The sequence below is a fragment of the Macrosteles quadrilineatus genome, unplaced genomic scaffold (assembly GCF_028750875.1).
Source record: "Macrosteles quadrilineatus isolate MER2022 unplaced genomic scaffold, UCM_ALF_1.0 Scaffold_8__2_contigs__length_117827958, whole genome shotgun sequence".
In the NCBI taxonomy this organism is placed as follows: domain Eukaryota; kingdom Metazoa; phylum Arthropoda; class Insecta; order Hemiptera; family Cicadellidae; genus Macrosteles; species Macrosteles quadrilineatus.
This window is the reverse complement of record NW_026542601.1, coordinates 112,291,586-112,304,654: the sequence shown is the minus strand read 5'-3', so window position 1 is coordinate 112,304,654 and position 13,069 is coordinate 112,291,586. Positions and strand designations below refer to the sequence as shown.

Sequence of the window (13,069 nt, the reverse complement as noted above, 5' to 3'; positions counted from 1 at the left end):
AAAGTATCTAAATACCAAAAACAGTGCGAGCCTTGAGGACTTAGGTCACATGTTGGCCTGACTTGAAGTAATGTGACAAACAATTCCAGGTCTGTGTCCAACAGAGTAGAGGGGGTTTTTTAGTGAGTAGTTTGTGATAGTTTCAGGAGTCTCACACTACAGGACGGCTACCTGTGTGCGTAAAAGCATTTTCCCTCCTCTCCCTTAGAAAAAAACTCTCTTTCAAAATGCTTTCAACTTTTAATTGTTAATAAAACTCACAGATTAAACTGCTTTACTAGTTCTTGTTAGACTACACAGAAGTCTGGTTCGGCGTAGGCATTTGTGTGTTCGAAGGCAGCAGAGGGGTGTTTAAAGGAGGTGCTGAGGGAATTGTTGAAGGACCTTGGCCAGGATTTCTTCCTCCCTCAGGCTGGTTCATCGGTGTCGTGTTTTCATTTCCACCCCCAAGAGGGTGCGTTACCTGTTGGTTGGTCTCAATGAATTCCCCATAGCTGTACCATACTGCGGCGAAGTACAGGAGGATTACTGCAATGAGAAGTAGTCGTTATGAAATGTACAATTCGCAAATTAAGACACAAGATTAAGATAGTATTGTACAAGGTCGACGCTTCATAATTGACTCCTGTAACAGGTTGGCAGGAAGACCATACTCTCCTAAGGCTACACAATACATCCCATTGATGTACGAAAGTATGAATTTAAGTAGAATACCTGCTTGAAAGGTATAAATTTATGATGAGAAATAAATTGAGGCAAAGCCAACTTTAATTAGCTGTTCAGAATATCCCTTGAGTTAACGTAAGATTTTCTTTTTTAACTGTATAGATGTTGATATTCTCTCATTGGTGGTAATAATTAACAACTGGCTTAGATGATTATTGTGTCTTTAGTAAATAGTCCTAACCAGCTAATTTTAGTCAATGACAATTAATAACTATACAGGCATTCTAATATGAACTTCTTCAGTATACAATTATATTTTAATTATGTATTGCTATAGTAAATGCACCCAAGAGTAAATCTGTCTCAAACATTGAGTTCTATTACAGTGGAAATAACTGATTGTGTGTCGATGTTTTAGGGTTAATAAACTATAGACTCTCTTATCGCTATATTTGACATACGAAACGTTACAGTGCTACGCAAAGCAAATAACTACGGTTCATTTCCTAAGGGTAATGACATAAATGCTGTACAGTGTTAGTTTTAAATCTTAAGTATTGACACTTTTAGTCTAATGATTAGTCTAATAAAAAACCCTTTAGTCGGAGCCAGACCGATTATTTCTATTTACAAAATTTTTTGCATTATATATATTTTATAGCATTAATATATGTATTGCTGATGTAAGCACTTTGAAAAAAATATATATAAAATATCGCGACAGCTAGTTTTGAGTCCGTGTTATTTCAAAACGGGAGGTATAGTTCGGCCGCTTAGAAAACGACCTGCGCGCTGATGCTAAACCAATGGTGGAGAAGGTCGTTTTCTAAGCGGCCGAACTATAGTATAGGCTACTCATGACATTGGAAAATGTTGTAGAAAAGTGACAAAGCAGCTGCAAGTATCACGAAGGAGGCTAGAGTAGCTAGAAGAAAAAAGAATGCTCATACAGAAAGTGGACGAAGAGGCAGCGTTATGATCCTCAATATAGAAAGGCCTAATTTATGATAAATATTGCTTGCGGTAGGTGATACAGGGTTGTACCCTACCCTTTCCCCCCACTTTTTCCGAAAGTTTAACTTAATTATAATAAAGGTACACAATACACATATCTCTGGAACTAATTAACCTATAGGCTTGCATTTTTTTATACATAACTGTTGGGTTATAAGTAATATTTAGACCCATTTGCATTACTGTAAAATTGCTAGTTTTCAAGAAAAAAAAATATGACTTTTGTAAACTTTTTGTGTCATATAAAAACAGTTTATAAGGTAATACTTAATGGAACATTCTGAAATTGGGTCTGTTTACACATAAAGGTTTGATAACTATAGCCTACACCTTTGAAGGTCATAGCTTTTAACCTTTTTAAGAAATTGTACCTAAAGATGAAGAAATTTAACATTGGCGAGATAGGCCATTCCCGCTCCCCCTAACGGTTCATAAGACAAGGCAAAGAGTAAATCAAACTAGACCTGTTACAATATTTTACTAAACTGCCAATTTTACTAACTTATGTCAAATGGTTCAACAACGGTTAGTTATATACTTATTATTATGGCTGGTTGCATTCTTAATCAAATTAATCAAGTAGTTCATTTTCTTATGGTAATCATACTTACCTAAAAGTAGTAGTTCATAGAACCATGGCCACCTCTCCCCACTATATGGTAATCCATAGACGATAAACTGAAAGGAATGTAGTATGGCCACAAACACTCCAGCTACCTTTAGAACTATGGAGACTTTCTAAACAAACATTAAAGGTTTGGTAGAGTTGGAAAATATAGAACTGTAATGCAGTTTAGAATAATGCGAAATACACTAAATAACTTTCAGTTACATGAAAATCCTACTCTAGTGTACAATGTAGCAAAACTAAAATAAAATAGTTAAATATCCACTCATCATTTTAAGATGATGTAAATTCTTAGAAGTATTGACCACCTCAAATGTGTTTCCTACTAGGATTTATTGCAATCAATTCACGTGAATAAAAATTTCAAAAAATCTATGTATTTTTTCTTATTTTATTGTTTGGGAACAGAAAAAGTTAAAAGTTTTTGATGCTTCAATTTCGGTCACTTGTGAAATTCGCAATACACACAATATTTTTTTTATTTTGCATATAATGCTCGTTGAGAAGTTGTAGTCTTGTATAGATCCAAATAATAAATAGTGAACAGTAATTTAGCAGAATTTACTTATAAAAATACGTCTAGATTAAAAAATGTAAAAAATATACAGTTTTTACCTTAATCGTAGCGTAAATAACTCCAATAGAGACCACAATGGCAACTGCATCCGAAACAACACGGAGTATATTAACTGAAAACCATTTTTAAATTATTGATTTTAGTTGGAAACATGTTGCTCGTATCATAAAAAAGGTGTTTTTGTGAATTCACCACCTTATAAGCTCCAATTCATTTTCCCACTTCACTATTAGCATCTAGATTATATTAGATGAAGTAGAGGATCGGGTTTATTACAATGGCTTTAGAATTCTGTTGCTTGAATCAGAATATTAATTTTATCTATTAGGTTATGGTTGGACGCGAACGGACTGGCTAAAACCGAAGCAGTAACCCGCGTACGGCTCCGTTTTTAGCTATCAATTAAAAAATCTCTGTCACTGTTAAAATGTTTCAGAGAAACATAATTTACTGTATGTTTGCCAATTGTTTCTCGTTTGTTCGTGGGACACTTGGAAACATTTCTAAAACAAAATTGTGACGAATTTCAAACTGGAGTGTGATGTTTGTATACAGTCAAGAAACAATTCAATAAAATATACCTTGTTTTAGAGACGAGATAATTTGTTTGTTTTTCCTATGAAAAAGAAAATATTCAAGCAAGAAATTAGAATAAAACCTCATATACTTATAGTACTATCCAATAAAGGAGGTTGATACATTTAAAAACCCTACACCGTTTTCTAAAGGGCTGAAATAAGGTTCCAATTGCAATATGTACCTTCTCAAACATTCTTCTTGTCTAAATATTGTTAAAGAGGACATATAAGTGAGAAATATCAATCAGTCATTTTGTCCCTCAATGATAAAAACGACACTTAATTGAGGAATACATAACAGGGAAAATCCAAAAGTACGTCTTCTTCACACAGTATATTTTACTAAAGTGTTTGTTAAACGTATGCTGAATGATCGTGGAAAGACAAAAATCGTTCTTGTGGTAATTTAACGTAAAATAACCTTTAAAGTCAGCCAAATATACTACTAATTATATGTAAATACAGTATTTTGGTTTCATACTTATTAGTACTCTGGTCCTCTGTTCAATGTTTTCGTCGTCTTCATTTTCCTCCGGTCCCAATTGATCTAATATCTCTTTGCATTTGTGAATCCTCCATAAATTGCTTGCCTTAAATAACCAATGATATAAGTTAATAAGAAATAAGTTCTTTATGTTGGAAATATAAGATATTATTCATGAATACAGTTAATATTGGGTTGAAGTATGTTCTGTTCCAAACCAATTAATAAGTACATGTAGTTTTTATTACTATGGTTGATAATTTAGTTTAACTAGAAGTTGGCCTAAAATATTTCTGAAGAGATCCAGTGTTCTGTAAATCAATTGAAAACTCTTCTTTATTGAGGCAAAATTAAGACCTCTTATCATGGTCCATTCTTCCAGTTAGCCTCTAGAAAACTACCAATAACGTAAAATTTACAAAAGTAAAAACAACAAAGTTTGTAATAATTTAAAATCATATATATGAAAACGTGATAGGGTTTATTTATTTCACGATTCAGAATCAACCACTTGGATATTCATGATTTTTGTGTTAAAAGAAAGATAATTTTGAGAACTAGAGAATGTTGAAGCCATAATTTTAGTTTACGAATTCGGTTTTTTAGAAAATAAGTTTACATTTTGAACTGTCTAGCAGCAGACACTAACATTCTACACTAGCTTTGGTATTGCTGGAAACATAGGCGTTTCTGACACAAATTCAGAATTTGGATAATAATGACATGCATAGGATTAACTTATTTATACTGTGTGTAATGCTATACTCATTGATACGTTCATTTATTTGGTAAGAGGATGAAAGACTATTAAATTATACATCGTAAACATCATGCTAGATGTTATTTTTTAGAGCTTTCTTTATCATTTTTAGTTTGTTTTATTACAATGTAATTATTTTAACTATATAAAAAAAATAAAAATATTACGATTGAAATGTAAAAATATTCTATAGAACTTTAAGGTTAGTTTATTATTCTGTAATTTTGCCATTGATTATAAGAAATAATTAAATTCTATAACCAATGATTTAAGCAAATTGAGGCTCTGCCCTCGAGCCTTCAAAAGAAAGGTTATGCAAAATTATTTATTTTCCTGTTCGACTTTTTGGGAAAAGAATAGGCAACTAACAATGTTTACATGTTTTAATTCATCTTGGCAGCTTTTTGTTTACAATAAATGTTTAACCGCTTAAACTTTGCTTGAATTATAAATGGAAATATTGTCATAACTTTAAGTTTTTGTTGACAGCTCGTTTAAACAGAAAATACTAACAACAATGATACATATACGTGCAATCTATAAGGAGAGAGTGACTAATTAATTAATTAGGATGGGGCACGTCCACTGATTGCACACTTAAACGGGGGTCTTAGCTTGTATAGTTAAAAGTGAAACTCTGTAGAAGTATACACTCACAAATTACTTAAAATCCGGGTTAGCTTTTGCTAATTCGATTGAGGACGATAAGCATTAATATGTCTAACCGCGGTAGAAAATAAAATATTAATATTTACTTAAATGATGAATGAAATATGATACTAGAATTTCAATTGACCAATATATCTACATTTAAAAAAACTATTTATATTAACTTACGATTTGAAAAACTGCAAACAAATAACAGCCGAGCCACAGTGGAAGAAAGAAACAGAATTTTCTTAGCAAAGCCATCAAATAAAGTTAGAAGTCAGCTGAAAAGTTAGAATTAGTTTTAATTTTTTTATTTCTCTTCAAGACTACACTTGATACCCCAGTGTTACTTGAACATTAAAAATATATACTTACGTAGTAAAAAATTCTATTTGTAACAGGACCTACTTTTTTCTTTCTGTTAGCTAAATCATTGTTATTTATACGAATCTATGAATGGATATGTTTGACTTATATTTTAGTATTTTTTTTCTAACATTTGATATTATGTTGGGCCATACCATATATTTTGTTGAATGCATGACATGTACTTTTGCATTATAGAAAACAATAGGTTATGAAAGCAATCGCTATTAACTACAAACAGAAAGCATCCTTGACATTCATAACTGGTATTGTACAATGGTAGTTTTGTTATTACAAATAACATATCTATGTTTTACTCTTTACAAAGTAATTTTCGCATAAAATCAAAAACTAACTACATTACCATCTCACATAGTTGATATCAACGTCTTGGGTTTTATGATGTATAGTAAGGTTCTAATGTATTCTATTCTGTTTATTTTTTAAATAATATACATATCAACTATCTCTTTGAAACTATTCTTTAGCGTTTGTGAAATGAATTCAATATGTCCAATCTCGTCCACATATTTTTATGTTTATCTACTACAAACCAGTAAGTTTGAATTATTGATGAAATAAAAGTCCTCACTCTTAAAAATTAGATTATTGTTGAATTATGTTTACCTGATGTGTATTTAATTTTCTTCTCCCTTACAAGACGAATGATTTACCACTAGAATTTAAAACACTATTAGATAAATTTTAGTTTAAAAATGTTGTTACTTAGCGCTAAGCAACGGTTATAGAATTGTTTCAGTGTTAAAAAGCTTTATAAACTTTTTATTACATTGATCAATAAATTTATTTAATTTTTGGTAAAACTGTCTAAACTTCTATTTGGGTTATTTTCAACGTTTTCTTTTCATTTTCCAACAACACCACAAAACCCGTTGTTTTATATTGATGAAAATATCTATAACATAACTATAATATATCTGCTGCCTAAAATAAATATTTGATTTTCAATATTGCCTGGTAATCACTAATTCCACGGATTATCTATGTGTCAGATCTCCTAAAATAATCTACAAAATTGTGCTCATACAAATTACGAACGTATCATAGACCTTTTGAACAGAAATACACCTTTTTTAACTTTAACACTAAGTTTAACATGTACCTCTTTACATAATAAAATAAGATGAATCCATTCACAAATACATTTAAATATAGACAAAGGTTTACAGTACACACACAAACATTAGGTTTCAGTTCATCTTAAACTTTTGCATTCCGTTTTTCCAACTCTTCTTTGTCTCGGAGTTCAGCACCATAGGACCATAGCACGAGCGAGAAGTATATTGTGATCACTGAAATAAAATATTATACATACAATAAACACGCAAAATTTCCTCTTGAAAATTATATGCGAGAACAACTAAAACTAGTGTTATAAAAGTAAATACTAACTAGAAAGCAAGCTTGAATGTAGGATTATAGATATTTTACTGAACTTTTGAAAGTTTGAATGTCAACACGTACGTCGTACATTGTTCTTTTTTAATAGCTGTTTAATCAGTCACTGATTTTACGGTGTTGATTCACCCATAGAGTCGTTGATTGTAGTGTCCAATCGAAGTCAATCACTATTGCCACCTCTTATATGTTTCAAGTGTTAATTGACGAAATGTTATTTACTCTTCGTATCTTTATTTGTAGGATCTTAATTTATATGAATATATACTTACATATAACAATTGAGTAAATAGCTAAATCGTATTTATTCTCATTCACAACGAAATATCTGACAATTACTTCAACCCATTTAAAAATAGCGAGCACCAGAAAACACGTTGCCGCCGTGAAGAAGTAGTGAGCAGCTTTCTGGAACATATCGTTTCCAAGTCATCTTACTATAAAAAAGCGATTGAAAAGACCAAACCTACAACTACATTATATTACACTTAATTAATTACTAACTTACTAAATTTAACATAATTTGCCGATACATTAAAATTATTGAAATTGTACTTATGCCAACCTGCATAATTCAGTTTTCTGACTGGATTTGTACCCAAATATTTCTATAAAAAGACATATATATATACATATTCTCCTTTTAAATCACAATATGACGAGTACTATGGTTTGTTGCTACGGGGAAGGTAATACGTGTTTCTGGCCAAATGTTAATAGTATGGGGCGAAATAAATAATTTTTGCTAATATTTTTAACTCATAAACCCATAAGCAAGCAAAGTAATGCAGTTTTCTGTTTTTTCAAGAATAACATGGGGAATTTAAATGAAAAGTTTATTTTTTTCATAACTTATAACGGTAGCAAAACGCTTCAATAAACAAAATGATTTGTTTTCAAGCTGATGTTTAATTGTAAACTTAAAAATCTATGTATAAACAATCAAACGAACAGTATTGTTGGCCTATGTAAACATAAAAATGAAAAAGGTATATCGGCCAAAAGTCTAGGTCTCAACAACGGCAATAACGTCTTTCCTATAGTGACATTTACTTACAGTAGTTCTTACACATAGCAGCCTATGGTTAAAAGTTTAACCTGTTAACCTTTTTTCATAATCTTTCTACATAATAGTAAAGCATTAAAATTATAAAGTTATAAAAAAAGATAATAAAAAGGCACATACCCTCAAAACTCCCACTAACACCACAACAGATATCAAGGCTTCTAAAATTCCAAACAGCACCAGAAACCTAAACCCTACATAAAGATTTAATTATATTATTTGTATATACAAAGGTTATACAATCATATAAAAATCTGAATACCAGTTACTTGTAGATAACTATGATACAAAAGAATCAACTCTCTGATTAAAGTGAGCAATTAAAAATAAATAATTTTTCTTAGTTCATCATAAATAGTTCCTATAGCATTTTTCTCTTTTTACCTTAAGCTAGATGTGCGCAAAGGTATGTCTAGCTAAAAAAAAAAATACACACACACTTGAAGTATTGTAAACCAGTATACAATTATGGGAAACCTTTAAAATATTATTTCGAGAGAAATTTATCTTTTCAACATTTTCTTTCTTCTTATGGAATTTTTTGCTATTCTTTTTTCAAATAGGCAATATCGTTTATGGTAAATCATATTACTGTAATCTTGATGAATCCTATATTGAAGTTTGTTTATGTGCTAGTTTTATCATTTGAGTTGATTAATGATAAAAAAATTGCTATACATAAACGACAAGTACAATCAAACGGAAGATAAGTTTAAATATATAATAATGTGTTTAAGCATTCAATGTTATTACATTTCCATATATTAATAGTAAACTTACATGACCGGTGGTACCTCAATTCTCTACCCGTCAATATGAAATCTCCTTCCAACTCATTATTGTAGGTTACTACGAGATATGCCAACCAAACTACGGATACAATCTGTAAAGGATTTTGCACAATAGAAGATTATTATTAAGTCGTCTTGTTTTCATATAGTTTTACTCCCAATGAATCACGGAAACGCAACATAATCATTATGCTAACATTACATGTGATCTTAGCAAACATTTTGGTAAACCCGGAATACAACTAAAACTGATTCACAAGAAAATGTATATTTATTTACAAATATTTACTAAAAAAATCTCCTCTTGGTGTAAACTGTTTTTATAAACCGAAAGTAAGCACACATAAAATATACATTTATCGTGAAACCCAGTTTGGTAAATGTTTTTTTATATACTAAATTTTAAAAGGTAGAAACAACAATTTGCTATCCAATAACTTCGAATTTTCAAAACACTCATTGTACCCATTGTCCAACTCATGATTAAACAATGAAAAGGTGATGCTGTTATTATCATAATGCTTGAAAATTATAATGACATAATCCATCATATTCATTCTTCCAATCATGTACATGTCAAGATTGTAATATATTAGTCTGGTGTAATCAAATGTCTCACAAAATAAAATTTTTTTATGACATTGTTACTTACAGAGCCTGCAACACCTATTAGAGTACTGGCCAAGCGCAGATTTATACAAAACAGGCATTTTGAAAGTGCAAAAACCATTTTAAATTTTTAAAAATTTACAAAGAAAGATTCAACTCAGCACATAGCAACAAGCTTCAATGTTATTTCAAACATTTTAACAGCTATGATATAGTTTGTTGTAATTAAAATATATTTATTTATTGCATCATTCTATTATGGTGTTGTTGGAGTAAGGTAAACATGTCAATAAATTATCGATATCCGTAAGGATCCTGGTCGTCCCATTCATCGTCATAATAATCAAACTCTTCTTCTTCTTCTTCTAGCAGTTGTTGAGCGTAGCTCCAGAGAATTGAAGTGAAATAGAGAACCAAAACTGAAATAAACTTGAACTTGAAATATTAGTTAAACATCTAAAAATAAATAAACATTTATCTCCGTTCTATGACTATGAGGAATGATCCAATCTAGTGTTAGAGGTTGCGGCTTCAAATTCCGCTAATAACCCATTTATGTTATACAGGGTGTCCATAAAAAACTTTTCAGAACTTTGGGAAATGAATCCTCATACTAAAAGGAAGAATACAGTTTATCTGAAGGTATGTCCGAAAATGCATATTTATCCAGTTATCCACCATTTTGTTTTTTATACAAAAATATTTTTATATGTGAAGTTTTTCGTTTGATGATTATAGTTGATGATTGATTATTCATGATTAACATACACAAGACCTATAATAGAAAAACATGATAAAGTTGTTCCAATTGTAAATTTTAAAATGGCAGCTGTTTGAATTTTTCTAACTTAAATAACTCAAAAACGGCTAATTCTATGAAAAAAAAAATGTTAAGAATATTTTTCTGTAGCATTTTTAATTCCCTATCAAACGATACCAAGATCAAACAGATCGGAAAAAAGGTAACTGAAATATAAAGTTTTTTGTGTAAAAATAAGGCAAAGTTAGTCGTGGAACCCTTAATTTTTACTTCACAGATAAAAATATTTTTGTATAAAAACAAAATGGCGGATAGCTGGGTAAATATGCATTTTTGGACATACCTTCAAAAACTTTTTTCTTCCTTTTAGTATGAGAATTCATTCCCCAAAATCCTGTAACGATACCAAGATCAAACAGATCGGAAAAAAGGTAACTGAAATATAAAGTTTTTTGTGCAAAAATAAGGCAAAGTTAGTCGTGGAACCCTTAAATTTTACTTCACAGATAAAAATATTTTTGTATAAAAAACAAAATGGTGGATAACTGGGTAAATATGCATTTTCGAACATACCTTCAGAAAAACATTTTTCTTCCTTTTAGTATGAGAATTCATTCCCCAAAGTCCTGAAACGTTTTTTATGGACACCCTGTATAAGTGATAATACCGCAACCCAAATTCCTAGCCTGAAGCAATGTGAAAAAAAACAATCCCGGGCTAGAATCCGGCAATGTTGGATAAAACATCAAACAAACTCTTCTGTGAATTTAATGTTCACTTAAAATCCATCTATGATGAATTATAAACCCTTGTACAAAACTACAACTTCTATCATTTGTAGTAACCTTTTGTATTTGTGAAAACTGTTGAAGTTTAAATATTAATTTATATCATGGAATATCTTGAACACAGCATTTGATTTGCATTGTTAGGTTTTAAAAATCTTTTAAATAAGGCTTGAAAATGTTTTTCTATTTAAATATATAGTATTAATATTATGTAAATAATGATCATGTTAATTAAATAGAGTTTTAATGAATGAAAGAGAGAAAATAGTTTTAAAGGGAATATTGGTGAAAAAGTCACATTATCTTATTTTGAAGAGGGCAAGATCAATATACTTACAAAACGAGACAACAGCTGAAATCAACCCCTGAGATCCAATACCGGAGGCGGCAAACCTTATGAGTTCAACAATAATTTGAAAGACGAAAACAGAAAACAATGTAACAGCTGCAGCTATTAACAGTCTGGGCAATTCCTGTCAAACATTTCACTATTAAATGGTGATTGTGAGTAAAATCTGGAGTTAAAAATCAAACCAAATATAGAAAAGACATATATTTAAAAATAAATACGTTACAGTTAACTTGTAAAAATGCTCACTAAGTAATATATATTCTCAAACAAAAATGTTGGGATTGGGTTTTGACAAAATAGCTTGGATATAGCTGATGCAATTATTATTTAACATGAAGATCGATCACTTTTGATTCGGATTAATTTAGCGATACTTTGTATATAAAAATTTGATACCTTTTTCTCTAAGTTTTTCTGTGTATATATTTTTTTTAATACGTACACTCAACCATCGTCCTACATCAATCTATAGTTTCCTCATAATTAAGACTTTATGCAAGTAATGCTTATAAGTTCGATTTATTGGTACTATTTGTCACATACCTCTTCACTTCTTGAATTAGCATTAAGTGTTCGATTTTGTTTAACACATCTATCAAATAAAATGGTTCAAGCATCCCTTGGTGCATAAATCAATGTGTTTTTGGAACAAATTTAATTAGTGGATAGTAAATCAGTTTAAACCGTTTTAAAGTGTTCAGGCTACCATAGTAAATAACGTTTTGAAATTTAAATTAAAGATAATGGACGAATTACTGGAAATATGTCAAATGTTTGTTATAATAAATCGTTTTGTAGTTTAGGATAAAGTTTAATCCTTGAAGCCCTTTGTAAGCATAGGTTTGTTTTAAGGTTGCAAGTTATTAATCATACTTACCTTCCAAACAGATATCAAAATAACCAGCCCAGCAATGATTTTCAAAACTTGACATACCACAAGGATGACAAGAACTGAAAGAATTATTTTATTTAATAAATATCAAACAACTTTTATTAATACATTTTAAGACTATACTTACTCAATTTTCAGTTTTAACTCAATTTAGTAATGTTACAGTGTTGTAGTTATTGCCCGCTTACTATGTTTGTTTATAAAAGTGATATGTTATTATACATTTTTTTTTAGTTTAAAACTAGCAGTAGATTAAAACCATAGTTTTTGTTTGGAGACCATTGCATTTACAAATTGGTCTCGATAACCAACAGTCAAAATAGTACCTTATTTCCAAATAATTAAAAAATTCAATCATCTTTTAAAACAAGTAAAATTTGTAGTGTAAATTTTCGGCAAATAGGCCTACTTTAATACAAAACATCTTGCAGAGTATTTTTTTTAAACTAAACTTAATTTTTTTTAAACTGTTCTAAATTATAACGAACTTTGTTAACATACCAAAAATATATAAGTGTTGAAATAATTGCACAAAATAGTTTAATCATTGTGAACATCAACAGTAAAGATAATGTGGTCGTGATGAAGTCTAAAGCTTAAACATGCCTAAGCTAGTTAATTTTAAGATAGAGGGTGTCCAAAACTTCTCATACGATATATTAAGGTCT

The 13,069-nt window shown here is 30.1% G+C and overlaps 1 protein-coding gene and 1 long non-coding RNA gene across 2 annotated transcripts; both read right to left on the bottom strand.

Annotated features, from left to right (window-relative positions):
* Positions 1–275: 275 nt before the first annotated feature.
* On the bottom strand, positions 276–6,433 carry LOC129001880 (uncharacterized). Its single transcript, XM_054429336.1, has 6 exons — positions 6,352–6,433; positions 5,545–5,639; positions 3,945–4,053; positions 2,924–2,997; positions 2,292–2,418; positions 276–528 (listed from the first exon to the last, which is right to left on the bottom strand). Exons 2-6 carry the CDS (start codon positions 5,617–5,619, stop codon positions 293–295), a joined length of 621 nt encoding a protein of 206 aa, XP_054285311.1. The 5' UTR covers positions 5,620–5,639; positions 6,352–6,433; the 3' UTR covers positions 276–292.
* Positions 6,434–8,329: 1,896 nt separating this feature from the next.
* LOC128999744 (uncharacterized) lies at positions 8,330–9,741 on the bottom strand. The gene is made up of 3 exons (XR_008491319.1): positions 9,653–9,741; positions 8,990–9,092; positions 8,330–8,403 (listed from the first exon to the last, which is right to left on the bottom strand). It is a non-coding gene; the product is annotated as an uncharacterized LOC128999744 (long non-coding RNA).
* Between the last annotated feature and the right edge of the window lie 3,328 nt (positions 9,742–13,069).